Source organism: Electrona antarctica, assembly GCF_951216825.1.
Source record: "Electrona antarctica genome assembly, chromosome: 3".
In the NCBI taxonomy this organism is placed as follows: Eukaryota; Metazoa; Chordata; class Actinopteri; order Myctophiformes; family Myctophidae; genus Electrona; species Electrona antarctica.
The window spans coordinates 30,227,917-30,247,369 of NC_136808.1; the positions used below are offsets into that span (position 1 = coordinate 30,227,917).

Here is a 19,453-nt window from a genome sequence, read left to right on the forward strand (position 1 = left end):
CAAGGTCATGTGAATGACTTTGATGGAAAACATACACAACAGAGACTGGTAGCAGTAACACTGTATATACCGTAACCTTACCAACAACCACTTTATTTCTTTGTATACACAAATAATTTATATTTTCTCTAAACACTTTTACATTCTGCATGTCATCATACAGTATCATGTCTATGACACACTGCCTTCAGCACACTTTCTTTCATCAAGGAAGAAAATGTATAGTCCTTTTAGAATGAGGATGTTTATACTAACTAATTAACTAGAAAAGGGCGCTTCCTAGGGCACAGTTCTTCGCCAGGCTGGGTGGCCTACTCAGATCTGTCAGTCCCGGCCACAGACTGTAACTTTAAAGCCAATCATAGGCAAACAGTAATATCAAAACTCTGTCATTGTCACATGACTCACAAGACCATTTGTACAACAAACTGTAACATTATTATTTTTATTATTTTCATCTCATGGGTAATTTAGGGAAGAGAGCAGTGGAGACTTTAAAAAACTGGAGAGACGAATAAGAACCCCTTGTTGGGCAAATAGTCTTAAAATAATGGTTACTTGAACGGTTCCCATGTCTTGTGGGGGAAATAATATCTCTAATAAGTCTCTTGTGAATTCAGTGGAAAAACACATTATGTTCATCTTATGTCATAATACAACTAGAAGTGGCAGTGCCTGCAAAAACGGCATGGTCTAGACTCTAGCTGAAAACACATGTAAAGAATCCATCCATCCATCCATCTTCAACCGCTTATCCGTAGTCGGGTCGCGGGGGCAACAGCTCCACCAGAGTGCTCCAGACTTCCCTCTCCAGAGCAACATTAGTGACTTCCTCCTGGGGGATTCCGAGACGTTCCAAGGCCAGTGAGTCGATGTGTTTCCTCCAACTGCGCCTTGGTCTGCCCCGGGGTCTCCTCCCAGTGGGACGTGCTATTCAATAGAAAAAGTATTTAAATCCATAATTTGTAACTTTTCAAGTGACTTAGGGACTTAATTGTTTTAGTTTTACATTAACCACTTGAACACTATAGCATCCCTATTCTGGGGGCTTCATTAGCCAAACAATCCAGATCTACAAGCTCACAACGCGCTCACAAAGCACCTGCAACGCATTGTGAGCTGGTAGATCGGATATTTTCGGTACTAGAGTAGTATTAGAGCAGACCAAGTGTACTAGAGCAGACCAAGTGTACTAGAGCAGTACTAGAGCAGACCAAGTGTACTAGAGCAGTACTAGAGCAGACCAAGTGTACTAGAGCAGACCAAGTGTACTAGAGCAGTACTAGAGCAGACCAAGTGTACTAGAGCAGACCAAGTGCCGAGCCAAAGGTCAAGTTTCGCAAATAGTATGTTGTTTTTCATGGTTTTGGACGATAAAAAAATCATGCTTATATTCAGGTAGTTGCACTAAAATAATGAAGTCATAAGTTGTGTGGAGGTAGTGATCGGAACTTCCTATCACTACCTCCACACAACTTATGACTGAATATAGTACCATATATGTCATTAGGAACCACATGCAGCTGCTGTTTGGTCCCCATCTAGTGTCCATCAGCAGACACTACATGTGTCTGAAGATATGATGGATTCTATTAATAATAACAACAGTTCATATTGGTTTTCATTGATTGATTGAAAACTTTAGAGCTAGATTACTGATATTATAGATGAGAATTTATTTTGTAAAAGTTTGGCCCTTCCCACACATTTTGGAAGCAACTTAAGCCCAGTTTCCACTACCATGGCCTCACACCACTTCACCCCTACTTGTACCTCCATTTCCACTACAAGGAATTGTGCCACTGGCCTACTTGGAACGATGCAAGTTGGAAATGCATGCCCCACCCAGATATTATGTCTGTGTCCCTTTTATGCCCATATATGGAGTTCTTTGTCAGGCATGCCCAAATATGGAGTCTATGCATACGTCAGAACAGAATAGTGATGTCATAACAGACCAGCTCTATATATGGCGATCTAGGGGTGAACAGGTGTGATCAATTGGCTAATTTGGGCCCTGTCCAGAGCCTGGGCAGGGGCCCTGTCCAGAGCCTCTAGAGCGGTGCCCGTTGGGCACTGGCCTACTTGGAACGATGCAAGTTGGAAATGAATGCCCCACCCAGTTATTACTTGCGCGAGCAGAGCGGTGCAAGTACTGTTTTCGGCTGCGTATGTCGGTGACACCCTTGGCCAATCAGGGATTGTGCGTTTTTGGTCACACCCTCGGCCAATCAGGAACCACCGTTTTTACATAAACAATTAAACATACTAATACATAGTTACGTCATCAGCCAATCCCTGATTGGCCGAGGGGCATATGTCGGTGTTGTCCCTCGGCCAATCAGGAACCACCCTTTTTACATAAACATACATAGTTACGTCATCAGCCAATCCCTGATTGGCAGAGGGGGCCACCAAAAATACACAATATGTATGGATGACGTAACCAATTTGAGACACTTAAAACATTTAGAACCCGTTGTAGTGGATATCTGGAACGGGATTTATATAGACATATAACTCAGATGTGTGCGAAGCGTAAGTTGGCAGCTCGTCAGAGTGCATTTCTAGATATATATATATTTTTAAGTCAAATTTTATTCTCTTTGGTGGAAAAAACAACAAATATTGTACGGATACTTGTAAAATCACTATTAATGATACTGACATATCTCAAGTTTCCTCTATAAACTTCTTAGGAGTTTTAGTAGATGAGAAACTCAGCAAGAACACATCAATCTAGTTTCCAACAAAGTTTCTAGATCACTTGGTGTCATCAGAAAAATTTACTTAAGAGTGATCAAGTCTTTATCAAAAAGACTCGATCACTCTTATCAAATTTGAATTTTTATTTACAAGCTTAAACATACCCCCAATCCCATCCCTGCGGGCCTTTTAGTAATTACTTTCAAACTCTCAAGTCCACAAATATAACACTAGACAGGCTATACTCATCTCCACCCCCCCCTTTATCGTACTAGTGGTCAGTTGGTCAGTTTTCTATTAGATACAGAGGTAGCCTACTACACAAATATTCTACTGGTTTACAACTTTCTTCTCTGAACTTGTTTAAGAACAAACTGAAAGTTGTTCTGATTGACCAAATCACTTAATTTCCACAGTTTTGTATTCTCTTCTCGTCTCTAATCATGTCTTAGATTATCAAGTATGTTTGATTATAGTTATAAGGGTCCATTTGGTTCTTGCCAATAGCTAGCTCCTCTCCTGTGCACTCATCTTACATTGTTAGGCAAGAATTCTGACCCCAAGAAGGGGAGGGGAGAGGGGTACTGCGGGGGGGCACTTTATTTGAATGGAAACGGTAGATATTTTGATGCGGTGTGGTGTGTGGTGCTAAAGCTGTAGTCAAAATCGTGCTTTATATTCTTATAAAAATCCCACCCGTGTGAAGTGAGGGGTGCTCATCATCATCATACATCATTGTACATCATCATCAAGAATCGTGGTCCCTTATTGGCCAAGCGTTCCCACCGACATCTGATTGGTTAGCCGATTTGCTCGTCTACATATATGACGTATATGTCAATGGCGTTACATGTTTTGATGTTTAATTAATGTCATATTTGGCGGAAATCTGACCTAATTTCCCCTTTCATTGTCAATGGCAAATATTGAGACATGTGAGGACAAAAGCTGTATATAGGAGGGGCTAGCGCCCCTCAAAAATCACACCCATGTGAAGTGAGGGGCGCTCTTATGATGTACGGGCGCCGTACATCATCATGTCTATGATGAATACATGTCTATTTGCTCAGACACTATGATGTAAAATTGTCTTTGTGACTGAAGTTCCTGCCATCTGTGCCCCAATAATAATGGAATGAATCAATGGCATTCATAGTGTATGCGGTAAGAGCAATGTTACATCAATGAGACAAAGCACAATGTGGCTATTGTACTCCTATGTCCCTGTTTTGGTAGGAAACAATATCTGATGAAAGCAGTTTTTAAGGTAATTGTGAAATTACCTCTCTAATGGAAGCTCAAGCATAGGTTTGTGATATCAAAGCCTATCTATTTCATTGCTGATCCAGAACCGCTTGTATATTCAAATAAGATTGCTTCACCCGTCAGAATTGAATGTTGTACCTCACATATCTGACTCCAATGAAAGTGTTAATTAGCTCTTGACATTGATTAAGTCTATATTATCTTAGAATTTTAGGTTAGGTTTAACCGTTTAAGCATTATTTACTTAGGTTACTTTAGGAATACCAGGCCACACAGTTCCGCCGGCTGTACGCCAGGGGCGAGTTGGTAAAGGGGCGACTCGTCTGGTATTCAATATACAGTAGGCTACAGTGTAGTAGACTATTGTTAACTTTTCATGTAGCAGCCGCTAAATTTTCAATAATCAATCAAATAATATATGCTTCATTATGGTCACTAGCAAAGCAGCTATTTAGTGGTTAAGAAGAGACTGAAGAGTAATGTCTGGTGACCAGGCTAGTATAAAGTATAGGACATAGGTGCGTTCAGAATGAACGTGACAAACTTAATGTGTTGTTTACTTGCAGGAACCGTATCAACCACCAAAGTTATTAGACTAGTGTTTATTGACAAAACAGGCAAGAGTGGTGAAAAAAGCCTTCTAGGTGTTTAAATAAGGTAAAATGGCAGCTCTGGATTTCGCTCTGATATTCGGGTCTGAAAACGCAGCAGTGTGCAGGGACCTTTACACCCCGCCCATCCCTATATGCAAACTGAAACGGTAATTTCCGATTCCCAAAAATAAATATTGACAATATCCAAGACAATACAAAAACACATTGAGTCATTGAGTAGATGTAGCTAACTGTGGGTAGAACCCTAGTGGAGGACTGGAATTGGAAAATGAGAGGCTGTAGTTGTCATGCATTTATAGAATCAACAGAGCATGAGAGACTTTATACAGCGTTGCCTCAGTGTGTCATCGACACTATACAGGTTGAAAGAGCCTAGTCGGCTATATGGGGAATGACGCGTATTGGGAAATGGTGTTACCAGACCACAGGCCTTTGAAAGGCTCAATAAGAGTCATTCTGTCATTTTCTACCCGTTGGACAGAGGTAGAGTCTTCTCCACTGTTAAGGTGTATATGGCGGCTATCTCAGCCTGCTACATATGTGTGGGGAGCAACCCTGTTTGGCCAGCACCCGTTGGTGCGCCGGTTCTTGGAAGTCTTTGTCCCTTTGTGGGACCTGGATGGTGTCGGACTCCCTATCTCGAGCACCGTTTGAGCAACTGAGGGTGGTTGTTGTAAAGCTTCTATGGCTTAAAACAGCACGGTTGCTGGCTTTGGTGACCGCTAATTGTGTCACAGTGTCAGTGATTTCCATGCACTTTCAGTAGGCGTCGACTTGACGCTGAGGGCGATACGAGGGTGGTTATCAAGACCAATCCGGCGTATGTGCCCAAGAATCACCTTGCCACGTGTGAGCGAGTGGCATTCTGTCCGCCCCTTTGCTTTTAGTAGGACAGGAGGAGGCACAACCTTTGCCCAGTGAGGGCCCTGAGGGTGTATGGACAGGACTGTGGCAACAAGGGAGACGAACCAATTGTTTCTCTTGGGATCCACAGTCCGTGGGTAAACGTAAACCAATATTGAAGGAGAGGTAAAGCGGTAAAGAGGTAAAGCGGCCTCTACTAGGCGGATGTCATCATCCTGGGCCCTCTGCAAGGGGGCCTCAATCCAGGATGTGTATATCGAGGCGAGCTGGTCGTCTTATTCGACGTTTGCCAACTTCTACGGACTGTTGCACCCTACGACCCCGTAGGCTTTAACACACTTGGGCCATAAGGCAGATTCCCTTGTCTGTCAGACTTCTTGGCTTTGGTCAGACCCAGGTCTGTCAGGTCACTACACAGGATACAATTGTTTCAAGGGGCAGCGTGCAGTCCTTAAACTTACAGGCAGAGGTTTGGACCCTTTTGGGTCCGGACTTCGTAATAATAATAATGATGTCTCCCATAGCGAGCTGGCTAAATGGATTAATTATTTCTGTGCCGCTAGCTGTTAGCATAAATGTAGTTAACCTGTGCCACCATCAGTGTTTACTTTAAGAGCAGTTGTTTCCACCTCCCGCCAGCCCCATACACACACTTTGCTATCCTTAGCATTAGCGCACATTGTTTACTAGGGCTTTAAGCAACTAGTCGACTATTCAACTAGTCGATTAGTAAATCCACTAGTTGAGTCCACTAGGATAGAGACACGGGGTTTCCCGGTCATGAATCCACGGGTCCGCCTGTAGTCCCTCCTCTTACCACAAGTAAGACGCGCAAACACGGGAGGCGAACGCAGCTCGTAAATTGCAATAACAACAATTAGAATAAATTACGTATTTTTTTAAGGTTTTTTTTAAGTTCTCTTTTTTTATTATTATTTTATTTTTTAAGTGTTTTTTTAAGATTTTTTTTTAAGTTAAGTTTTTTTTTAAAGATTTTTTTGTGTGTGTATGTGTGGTGTGGTTTATGTGTACTGCGTGTGTGTGTGTTTTTTTAAAGTTTTTTTTGTAAGTTTTTTCTTTTTAAGTTTAAGTTTTTTAAGTTAAGTTAAGTTTTGTGTGTGTGTGTGTGTGTGTGTGTGTGTGTGTGTGTGTTGTGTGTGATACAGCTGCGCCCTCTGGTGGCAGGCGGGTGGTGTTACAGCGTGACACACAGACAGACACACACACACACACACACACAGACAGACATGTTCTGCTAGGTCTCATAGTTAGTGCTCACTGCGTTCGCAACTAGGGCCCAGTTCTTCAACGTTGGCGGGCCTCACTGGCCCCTTGGTCGTGCCCGAACCTTCAGTCTGGAACTTCCTTTCCCTCAAACCGATTTTTCGCAATAAAAGCCACAGGCTACAAGAAAACGAGTCACGCTTTTATTGTTATTCTTCCGGTTTGAGGGAAAGGAAGTTCCAGATTGATGGTTCTGGCCTGATGAGTCTGACTACAAAACACTGACTACAACATGATATCATTTTTCGACAATTTTGTAACACAGACAGAGGTGGGCCAGTAGTGGTCACTTTGAGTGGCAGCATGCCGTGCCTCCACCATATTGAGCTACGATACACATGCCCCAGAGCCGGAGGAGGTATCTACCTTTTTATGTCTATGATACCTAACACCATACCAAAAATCATAAACTTGTCACCTAAAGCCAAATCTTTACAAGTTCCTCCCCAGCTATAAGTGATCCACATTGGAGCCACGCTGTCTATTCTGAGATCCACTTGAGTTTATCAGATAGTAATATGGATACCTAGGGTTTTAATATGACATGTGACACTATTCCAATTAATTCTATGAATATTGGCATTATTGGAATATTGGCACACAAACATTATGCAAAACATAATTCAGATGTTATAATCATTTGAAATAATTGTCTTTCAAACTGACTACTAGTACCTACTACTACCTATATAGCCTCTTTGGTATGACATTGCTGTGTGCTTAGTGCGTTTGTATTATCACTGGATTTACATTCGACCAAAGGGTTTCCCATAGAGAACAAGACGAGAAGCAGGACAATACACAGTAAATACCAAAGAGTGTGAACAGTCCAGGTGCTACCTGAGCTTTTGTTGGAGGTTAAAAGGCACCGATAAGCAATGACATAGATGGCCTTGCCCACATCATCATATTACCTTTTATTCATCATTCATTTTATAATATTCCCTTTCATAGCCTACCATTTATTTGTTTAGAACTAACATCCAATGCAAACATAAAGGATAGCCTATAGCAAAGCCATGCTGTGTAAAACATTCAGCCAACTTGATTATGGGAAAACCAGTGACTGTTAAATCAATGCATTGAATTATGTGGACAGTGTCATTGCTTTGTCTGCAAGCTCATATTGCAGAGGTTTTTTTAAAGGTTTATTTCTCTGGGTATCAAAATGTAAAGGAGTCTGACAGAAGCCTAAAAATAACCATAGATTAAAGCAAAGAGTTGTATCTTTAAAGATGGCAAGATACAAGGGAATGCAGAACCAGCTCACAATGCAGTTGCAGAAAGAATGCCGTCCGAAACCTAAAACCTCCCATCTTTACACCCCTATGGTTTTCAGATCTCCTTCCTCCCATGTCATCCTAATTATCAAATAAGCCGAAAAGTTCAGACAGCTTCCCTGTTTGTGTGCCTTCCAGGTTTGTGTGCCATTATTCCAATAATGGCAATATTCATAAAATTAATTGGAATAGTGTCACATGTCATATTAAACAAACAAACAAATCAAATTTGACCTGGGGACCCCCGAAAATAATCATATTTGACCTCCACAGATAAACAGGCGTTGTGAGCTTGCAGATGGGCTATTTTTTTTTGTGCATCTTTCTTATATTATTTGACAATTTGGCCAATGTTTGACCAGTTATTATGGTATAGTTTGTTGATTACTTTTGATGCAGTAATGTTAATTTCATTTCACTTCACTGTCATCTGGGGACCCCCAACAATCATGTGGAGGACCCCCCTGGCTGTGGGTCCCGACCCACATGTTGAGAACTACTGTGCTATAGGTGACTAGGTCCTGTCCTCTTTTCACTCTAAACAAATATCTTTGCTGATAATATCAGATCAACAGCTTGTAGGTCTGCTATTTTTGCCGAATGTTCGCCCCCAAGAATATGGATGGAGGCTATGGATTCGTTAACTTGTCACCACCAGTGCTCCAGGAGAGTAAATATTTAGCAAACATTTAATGTGGCTTGGTTTGGCCCATGGCACTGGACAGATGGAAGGACCACATGGATGTACTGTATTTGTTCAGTGGTCCATATGCGTCACTGGTTTAGGGCGTGTTCATCATAGTAGGGTGATAGGTCTATATAGCTCTGTGATCTCTCCCATGCACCAAACACAACAGCACTCTAGCCACTTGTCACGCAGCCACTTGTCAGCACCTCTCTGTGGACAGTGCTTCCTTGCCTTAACAATGCAAGCTGAGGAATACAATCGAAGAGGTGAAATTGGGTTATATTTCATATATTTTGATACCTTTATATTGAATCGGTCATGAATTTAAAGTTCAAATGAAGTTTATACTGTGTCTGTGTCGTCGTTACTGCAGCCAAAGAATTGGTGGACTACATCACAGAGTACCTCAGCTCCATTAGAGAGAGGAGGGTGATTCCAGATGTGAAGCCGGGTTACATGAGGGAGCTGATCCCTGACTGCGCCCCAACAGAACCGGAGGAGTGGGAAAAGGTTTTCCAGGACATTGAGAAAGTCATCATGCCTGGGGTAAGTTTCTGACTGTGTCAACTCTAAATGCAGCAGAGCTTTGATTCGATCGACAAAAAGTATTTTCAGTTGTCAGTGTCACTCCCTCACTCACTCAGTTGGTTTCTGTTACTGGTAGCTTTATTAATGATATGGGCATAACGCCATATGGGAAATGCACATCCGGAAAACAAACCTTTACCAAAATAAGATTACTGAACATGGAAAATAAATATAACAAAATATAATGACAATTACGGCAGCCAAATCAGTAGTTCACCCAAGTGATTGTAAAAAAAACAACTTTTTACTACAGTGGGAGAGAATTTTGTAATCCGTTGTTTCTCAAAGTAGGGTCTGGGGACTCCCAGGGGTCCTTGAGGGGGTTCATCTTGGTCTTAATCAATATGCTTTTGGCTATTCAGCAATTAAAAATCACACCCATGTGAAGTGAGGGGCGCTAATATATTAAAGTCTAACTCATGTTGATTAGGTGATGTAATGGTGATTACATCACCTAAACAAATGTAATGTTTAATGGCCATTCATTTTCAATGGCATTCAATGTTTGTGTTGGGACAAACACTCAAAACTGGCCATTATTCATTGTCAATGGCATTCGATGTTTGTGTTAGGACAATGTTTGTGTTTGCACACACCCTCAAAGCTGGACATATAGGAGGGGCTTGCGCCCCTAAAGAAAATCACACTTGTGTGAAATGAGGGCCGCATCACTTTGTTCACTCTGTTTGTAACAAACATTAAAAATCCATAGACATGGCTGTACTCTGTTTGTTTAGAGTGCTCTATAGCACCCCTCAAAAATAAATAAAATACAAATTGTGTGTTTGTGTGTGTGTCTATTGACCATGCTGAATAATGATGACAGGGCTGTTAGGGAGCTGGCTATAGATCTTCCCTGTTCCTTAATTTGATGAGACGCAAGGTCCTTTTAGCCAGGGAGTCAGAGCCCCACTTCCTTGGGTTCAGAAGGAAACCCAGTGGGAAACTGGACACTTAATTTCTCCCCGGGCTTTGCTGTTTCATCGGATTGGCCGGACTTGAACAATCTCTGTGTCCAGGCTGGTGTGTCCCTGGAGTGGGTGTGGTCTGACTCTGAGACTGTGAAGGTCTCTGAGGACATAATAACTGACCCCCTCACCTGTTAGAGCAGCAGTGACCTACAGTGGACACTCATCTTGACACCTTCAGGTGCCCGGGGGACCCTGTTGGATCTGTTTCAACATCAGCAACAACAACAACACTGGACTGGACTTAAACTCCAGAGGAAACGTGCTTGTCTCCCCTCTGCTGATCACTCTGTTTCCAATTTATTTCTAAGGAACACTGCTCTCAATGAGGACATTATCACTTTTACAGTAAAAGTCAGGTTACAGATCCTTCCCACCAGACTCAACCTTTCCCTCCACCCATGTACCTCATTGTTTGCATCACACCACAGGGCTTGCTTGTTACAGAAACCATGTCACACATTCTGAATCGATGCTATGCCTATAAAGGGCTTTACACACCACAACAGAATAGTTAATCTCATAACAAAGGACATACAGTATCTAAACATTTTACACTGGCTGTGAGAATGTACAAACCTTCCTTCATCACTTCACATGCACATATCTCTGCTACACTAGATGTTGAAACAGATCAGTTTCCATTCTTGAAGTGGCCTACACCTTTGATTCTAGCTTAGAAGAAGCCTTTATGACCAAAGTAAATACCAGATGCTCCTCCAGACCATCACAGAGCTAGGTTATAGGAGCCTTTGGTTTAGTGGTTAAGATGTTGGCTTTCACACAGTACGCACACACGCACGCACGCACGCACACACGCGCACACACACACACACACACACACACACACACACACACACACACACACACACACACACACACACACACACACACACACACACACACACACACACACACACACACACACACACACACACACACACACACACACATCCATTCCATATCCGTAGACAAACTGTTCTAATGCTGCTCTGCAGGTGGTTCACTGGCAGAGTCCTCACATGCATGCCTTTTACCCCGCCCTGACGTCGTGGCCCTCCATGCTGGGAGACATGCTGGCAGATGCTATCAACTGCATTGGATTCACCTGGGTAAGGGGAGAACCATTTGTGATAGTAATATTAACACTGTGTACCCAATGTGGTGCATAAAACCAAATGCTGTTGTTAAAATATCAGTTTACATACACTGTATAAGTGACGAAGACAAATGAATGATGGTTTTGGTCAGGCTTCCAGTCCAGCATGCACAGAGTTGGAGATGAATGTGATGGACTGGCTGTGTAAAGCACTGGGCCTTCCTTCTTTCTTCCTGCATCACCACCCTGGCGGCACAGGAGGAGGCATACTGCAGGTACAGACGGTGGTGGGAAAAGTACTAATTTATATAGTAGCATCAATACCACAATGTAGAAATACTCCATTACAAGTAAAAGCCTGGAATTCAAAATTTAAAGTACAAATAACATGCATTTTAAATCTGTTTTTAATATTTATTATCATATTGTCTATGTCCCTCAAAGTTATTTCTAATGGTTTGAGCCTCAATCACCACTCTGATATAACCAGTCCTTGTCATTTCTTTCTGGACTTTGAAAGCAGTTTTAGCTGCAGTACCACAATGTCCTGAGGTGGTGGTGGTGCTGATATGCGGATTATTTAATATTTGAGTCATTATAATACTGATGCTAGATAAAACCAGGCTTGTTTCCATTCCATGCCAGCTTGGAAAATCAACAATGGTGGACAATGTAAACAAAGTGGAAATGCAAATGTGGAACTGAAGACTGAAGAAGAGGAGGAATTATACAAAGTAGGGGGACGTTGATGACATCACGATGAGAATCAGTTGAGCTGTTCCTGAGAGCAATTTCCATTAAAGCACCAATATGATATTATATAGCCTGATTGTTCAAAATTGGTTGGTGATAGAAAACACAGGAACATAGGAACCCCAAAAACACAAAAGAAAGTTGAATTTTATGTTATAGGTCCTTTAAAGCAGGGGTTCTCAACGTTTTTGGCCGGGGACCCCCGGAAATGCTTTGGCAATGTCTCGGGACCCCCGCCCCGCCCCCTCCTGACCCCCAATATAAATTGACTGCTACAATAACCTTAAACCATTTTGGGCGGGAACCTCTTTTGGTGTTTTAAGCATTGTTATAATTTAGCTATTGAAAAATAGCAGATCTACAAGCTCATAGCGCGCCACCAAGTGGCGCGCTACGAGCTTGTAGGTCTGCTATTTTTGAAAAATCGTGAAAATAAAATTTAATTCTTTTTTTTTTTTTTTTTAAATAATTTGGGGACCCCCTAAAATAATTTGGCGACCCCCCGAGGGGTCGCGACCCACGGGTTGAGAACCCCTGCTTTAAAGGACCTATAACATAAAATTCAACTTTTTCAATTTCTTTTGTGTTTTTGGGGCTCCCATATGTGTTTTCTATCCCCACAAATAACCAATTTTGAACAATCAGGCTTTCATATCATATTGGTGTTTTAATGGAAATTGCTCTCAAGAACAGCTCAACTGATTTTGGCCTCATCGTGATGTCATCAATGTCACCCTACTTTGTATAATTCCTCCTCTTCTTCAGTCTTCAGTTCCAAATTTGCATTTCCACTTTGTTTACAATGTCCACCATTGTTGATTTTACAAGCTGGCATGGAATGGAAACAAGCCTGGTTTTATCTAGCATCAGTATTATAATGACTCAAATATTAAATAATCTGCACATCAGCACCCCCACCAACTCAGGACATTGTGGTACTGCAGCTAAAACTGCTTTGAAAGTCCAGAAAGAAATGACAAGGCCTGGTTATATCAGAGTGGTGATTGAGGCTCAAACCATTAGAAATAACTTTGAGGGACATAGACAATATGATATTAAATATTAAAAGCAGTTTTAAAATGCATGTTATTTGCGCTTTAAGTAGTAAAAGTAAGTAAAATAGTAAAAGTAGTAAAAGGTATTAGTATCAGACAAATGTCTACATAAAATGCTATTTACACAAGTTACATTTAGTCACCAATGCAGTGACAGCAGTCATACAAAAGTTAAAAAAGGACAAATAATGAGAAAACTGCAACAATAATGCACTTCAAAGATAAAAATCTATACTTTAGGGCAGATTAATTTTCTTTCTTTTACTACATTGCTTCTAATGCTTTTAGGCATCATCTACCCCAAAACAGGTTTGCAGGTTGCAGGTTTTTTTTTAAATAATAAGTGTTATTTCCAATAATCTGATGATTTTTTAACAAAAAAGTAGTTATTCGAGGATCATTTTTAGTTGCGTTCTCTCTCCTGGTAGAGCACGGTGAGTGAGAGCACCCTGGTAGCGCTGCTGGCAGCCAGGAAGGACATGATCCTTCAGCTGAAGAAAGAACTCAACCAGGACGTCGATGACGGCATCCTCAACTCCAGACTGGTGGCCTACGCTTCAGACCAGGTCAGGGAGGGTCACTCATTCTGACGCATGCTTAAAGAGCTCCATTCTCATTAAGAAAGTACACTTGGTACTATATGCTTTCGCTTTCACTTACGTATGGTAAGTTATTACAGTGTGGTTATAAGTAGTGCATGCGTTACGTATTCAAAACGTGTAAATGTTTGATATACATTCTCATTTGTTAGTGTTACTCATTTTATAGCTATACCACTGCAATCTCAGGATTAAACGTTGAGTTGTAGTTTTAATATGAATAACAAATCAGATTCAGAACATTTTGTGATTGACATTGTTCGACTACGTAATATATGTACTAATTAGTGTAATGTAAAAGTAACTACGTTTGAACTGGGGACCTACAACCCTGACAAGTACTTGTATTGGTTGAGGCCTTACATTTAGTTTGACTCGGTTCCACACATACTGTGAAAATAATACTCACTTGTAGATCTGCCAATGTTTGATCGGTTTTCATAGTTTGTTGATTACTTTGACCACCCAGGCCCACTCCTCTGTGGAGAAAGCAGGACTGATCTCACTGGTGAAGATCAGGTTTCTGCCTACTGACGAACACTGTTCCCTGAGAGGGGAAACTCTGAAACAAGCCATTGAGGAGGACAGGAGCAAGGGCCTGGTTCCTTTTATGGTAGGCACATGTTGCTAGAAGTAGAACAGGAACTCAGACATGCCTTTTGTTGATTTACATTTAAATACTCGGGACAGTACAAGATTCTGATCGGATTTAAGTGTTGTTGGAAGTGTTGTTTTTGTGTATCTGTTGTACAGCTGTGTGCCACTTTGGGAACTACAGGAGTATGTGCCTTTGATAAGCTACCTGAACTGGGGCCAGTGTGTAAGTCAATTTGTGAACTCGTTTATATATTTACCAGTTAACCATCTTCATTAACATTGCTACAAATATTTCAATGTCAACTCAATTTAACTTAATTTGTGTATTGATCATTTTAGAGTTTTAATTCTTTGTGTATTGTATTTGACAGGTGCACAGGAGGGGCTGTGGCTCCATGTTGATGCTGCGTATGCTGGCTCCGCATACTTCTGCCCCGAGCTGCGCTGGTCGCTGGAAGGCATCGAATTTGCACATTCCTTCGTCTTCAATCCGTCCAAGTGGATGATGGTCCACTTCGACTGCACTGCCTTCTGGTGAGCATTACCTCTTACTTATGTAGGCCTACTTAAAACTAAATATGCGTAGTAATGGTAAAATCCTGACATTTAACACGCAGTAATCCTGGTCTCTATAATGCCTCCCACTGGTCAGCAGGTGCGCCTGATGGAGGGGAAAGGAACCGGTTGGAATAACATGTTCTTTCTGTACGTTACGTCCAACCGGGGAAAATTCCCCCTGTCAGGGGATAAGAAGCAACCTGCTCACTCCTCATGCATTGAAGGAAGCATGAGCTTAGTTCGGGGCTCTCCCCAGCTTAGCAGAGGGAGAGTAGCCTATTATTTATTTAATTATTACATTTCCTGTGTAGTGGACACAATCTTAAAGAACCAAGTCCTAAAAGTATAGTCTTTATTCAATTATGGCTTAGTTTGAAAAGCCATTATTGATGATTAGAAGACATGTATTTTTCTTGTTGCTACAGGGTCAAGGACAAATATAAACTCCAGCAGACCTTTAGTGTTGACCCCGTCTACCTCAGACATGACAACTCACAGGCAGCCACTGACTTCATGGTACCCTTTTAACTTGTTTTTCCTAATACAATGTTTTTATTTTTTTGTCCTGTAAAGCGACTTTGAATACCTAGAAAAGCGCTACAGTAGCCTATATAAATCGGATGCATACATAAATCATGTGTTTATGTGTATGTATGTATATATTATGGTATACGACAGTACATCCATTTGAGGATTCAGCCATCTCAGTGTGTCAGTTTTTGTAATGTAATCATCTGACACCTTATTGTTCTTTTGTCCAGCACTGGCAGATTCCCCTTAGTCGCCGTTTCCGTTCTCTCAAGCTGTGGTTTATGATGCGCTCCTTTGGTCTGACAAACATCCAGGGTCACATCAGACATGCAAGTGGCATTCCATTCTTTGTACATTTTCTGTTGGGTCTGGTGCAAATAAATATATATAGAAATATATAGAAATTACTGCAGGGCTGTGTTTATGGTATAGAGTCTATAGACCATAATGTTATGACTGTGTATCCAAAGATAACCAAACAACATACAGTTGTTTTGTTTTTCATTAATATTTTAAAACATTTTCTCCATCCAATTAGGGAATTGAGATGGCAAAGCTCCTAGAATCCCACATTAGGAAAGATCCTAATTTTGAGATTCCTGCAGAAAGACACCTGGGCCTTGTGGTCTTTTGCCTTAAGGTATTTACTATTTAGCACTCACCCTGCAGACTGCATGCATCTTTTCCTTATAACTCCCCAAATTTATATTTGGTTGTAAAATAATGCCATGTTTGGGTCAATTATTATCTTTGTAAAGATAAGGTTTTATTATGTGCCAATAATAGCTAATGATTGTTGAAGTAAGTTGTTACCTAACCTACACCTAATGGTTCAAAGGTGAGAAGCTAGAGTTTTTTTTTTGCTAGGTTAAATAGAGAAAAAAGATCAGAGAACTGATGATAGACTTAAATGACAACTTAAGTATTTTTGACTTGGCATGCAACTTGGCACATTAATATATAAAGTAATAATTCTCTGCAGGGGGGAAATGACTTGACCCAAGAGTTATTGAGGAGACTGACACGGTCTGGCACCATGTACCTCATCCCTGCAGAACTTCGCACTAAACGCATCATTCGATTTACGGTGACATCACAGTTCACCACAAGTGATGACATCCTCAGGGACTGGGACATCATCTCCAAAACAGCTACCAATCTTCTGGCAGAGATGGAACCTCTCCCTGACGCAGAGCAACCAACGATAGGGGAAAGTGAGGGAACAAGAGAGCTTTCAAGATCTGACACTGACAACACAGCCAAAGATAGCCCAAAATCAGAGAGAGAGTGTCCTGGCTCCAAGCTCGACAAGGTCGAAGTGGAGCTGTGGATTGACAAGGCTTGGTCGAAGAGACCGAGCTCGAGGAGACCGATGCGTTCACTTAGCTGCAACAGTGAACCTTTGGCTTACAACAATATCGGGCCCCTGTCTGGCTATGATTTTGATCCTGCACTTATCCAATCTTTGGGGAATGCCAAGGCAAGGCCTTTACATTCACTTGCAGGGGCAGGCCCCCTATTTAAGATTCCAGAGGTGCCCTCAAATGTTCTGGGTAAGCAGGTCCGAAAAAAGCTTACAAAGTTCCACAGTGCACCCCTGTTCTGCAACCAGTTGGTGCAGTGTGGTAGATGCCAGCTGTGTTGTCCAGTGAGGGCTTCACAGATAGCTACAAAACACTCCTCCAGCAACAGAAGGCTTAGCTTTATGTCTTCTACAGTGGAGGCTCCACTGGAAGCCTCCACTGTACCAGAGTTTCTGGAGTGATTTCTTTCACAATTATACCTAAAGCAATGCTGTAGTTTAGTTTTTTTCAGAGGGTATACCATAATTATTCCCTCGTGCATTGGAACATGCACGCGCTGCATGCGCACTTGCGCTTTTAGCCTTAGAGTGTTGGCACAGTGGTGGTTGAGACAGTGGTGTCTCAATCGGTGAAGAGGCTGAAGACAGCGGCCGTCTAGGAGACAGATCAGACGGCGTAGTCGGCAGCTTACAATTCACCCTTTGTCAAGTCCCGCCCATGGTTGTGCCCCTCTTCGCACCTATTGGTTGCCGTTTCGTGGTTGGACAAAAAAACCTCTCTCTCACCTTTCGCACAAATAAGGTGGTTTTCAGTTTCTTCGTATGGATACAGTAAAGCACATTGGTCTAAAAGGATAGCACCGAAAAAAGACCTTACGGTCTTGTTTCCATGGGACCCGAATGGAGGTCTTTTTTGGTGCTATTCTTTTAGGCCAATGTGCTTTAACTGTACCCTGTACTGTTTGCATTTTCTATTGTCTAATAAAAAAATCAAATAATAATTCTGTGCATTCAATTCATTTTTATTTTTTTTATTTCTTCAAAGACGTCCACAGACGTCTTGGGCTCTGCCTGTGCGGTAATACCAAAGACGTCCACAGACGTCTTGGGCAATTGATATGAAGGGCAGAAGAATTTACACTGGGAGAGGAAGTACGCCAGAAGTCGTCACACTGCCACTCAAGTGATTACTGACCAATCACATCTTTTCCGGGATTTTTTAGACCCGAACATGCGCTCTGTGACGCACGCTCATGCTTCCTCGGTGCTTCGAAAGGAAGCATGAGAAACAGAAATTATCTTGTTTTCTTTCAGTAGACACCCCCTATTTTGTCATTTTTTTCATGTCCCCAATGGCCTTCGATGAAAGTGGACTTGAGATATCACTATAAAAAATGTACAAAAATCCAAAAATGATGCCATTCACATAAAAATCTATCGGTGCTTTATTGCTGGTCATGTTTAGTTTTTGAATAAATAGATGATTAATCATTAAAATAGCATTATATAGCTCTGTCCCCCAATCGCACTCAACCCCGTTACACAAGCCATTCTCCCCTCCATAACAATAATTAACTGGCCCTTTAGTGACACCACGAACAGGAAGTGGCATTCTAAGTCTTCTGAATAACATGCTACAGAAAGAGGCAATCGCACACCTTATTTTACAATGTTTTAGAGTAATTTATACTCTCACATGTGGTCGTAAAGCATAACAGCTCAATGATTGAGCCATTGCAACATCAGGGGAAACGGTATTTCATGTTCTTTATGTATGCAAGTACATGGGAAAACGACAAATAAAGTGATTCTGATTCTGGTGTGTTGCGGTTAGGCGCAAACTTGGCTCAGGGAGGACGCCCCTACCATGCAGAGTCTAAGGCACTTTGGATAATAGCATCATATCCTGTGTTTGTAAAACCTAGAAATAAAGGGATAAATATGCCTATCACCAGCATGTTATGCTTCAAAAATTGTTATTGTTTATTAGACTAAAGATTATCTACAAGGGCTCCATTTTGAACAGACTTGTGGTTGTGGAATAAACTTCCACTGGAAATTAGACACGCTACTTCAGTAGCCTTATTATTATACAACCTTTTACCTAGAAAGAATGGACAGCTAGTTTTTGCTAGCACAATATAACACAAATAATGTTTTACTCAACCATGACAACCATGTGATTATGAAAGTTACATTGCTCAACAAAACTTAACCACATGGGACCGTTTTTTATAACTCTAATAAATAACTATAAATCTAAAAGAATTTATTTGATACCTAATACCCATCTATGGCAAATATATGGTACATCATACATCATACATTTCATATAGCTTGAAATACAGCATGCCTTGCGAGCAAAAAGTATTATAATTATGATTAAAAATCTATGGAAATCAGAAGTGCAGCAAGATGTCACAGGAGCATAGCTGGCTTACCAATGGTGCCTGAAGTGTAGATATACAGTGCAGCACTCTTCACACCAACATTTAACCTGAGCTGAGGGGATATTTCTATGCCCTCCGTATCACAATCCTCAGTGAGAATAAAGACACAGACACCCTGCTCCTGTAAGGTGGGCAACACCTCCTCCACAGCACCCCACAACTCTGAAAGTTTATAAAGAGGGGGAAGTTTAGATTTGGGTAGCCCTAGCCTCGGTCCCAGGCTTACTCATCTGCAAAGAGAAAAGACTGG

At 41.5% G+C, this 19,453-nt stretch overlaps 1 protein-coding gene across 1 annotated transcript; it reads left to right on the forward strand.

Moving 5' to 3' along the window:
• Window positions 1-8,940: 8,940 nt before the first annotated feature.
• hdc (histidine decarboxylase) lies at window positions 8,941-17,215 on the forward strand (the record flags this gene model as incomplete). The annotated part of the gene is made up of 12 exons (XM_079496285.1): window positions 8,941-8,968; window positions 9,076-9,248; window positions 11,257-11,370; window positions 11,510-11,632; window positions 13,594-13,731; window positions 14,234-14,377; window positions 14,518-14,584; window positions 14,733-14,895; window positions 15,345-15,435; window positions 15,681-15,779; window positions 15,989-16,090; window positions 16,433-17,215. 12 exons carry the CDS (start codon window positions 8,941-8,943, stop codon window positions 17,213-17,215), a joined length of 2,025 nt encoding a protein of 674 aa, XP_079352411.1.
• Between the last annotated feature and the right edge of the window lie 2,238 nt (window positions 17,216-19,453).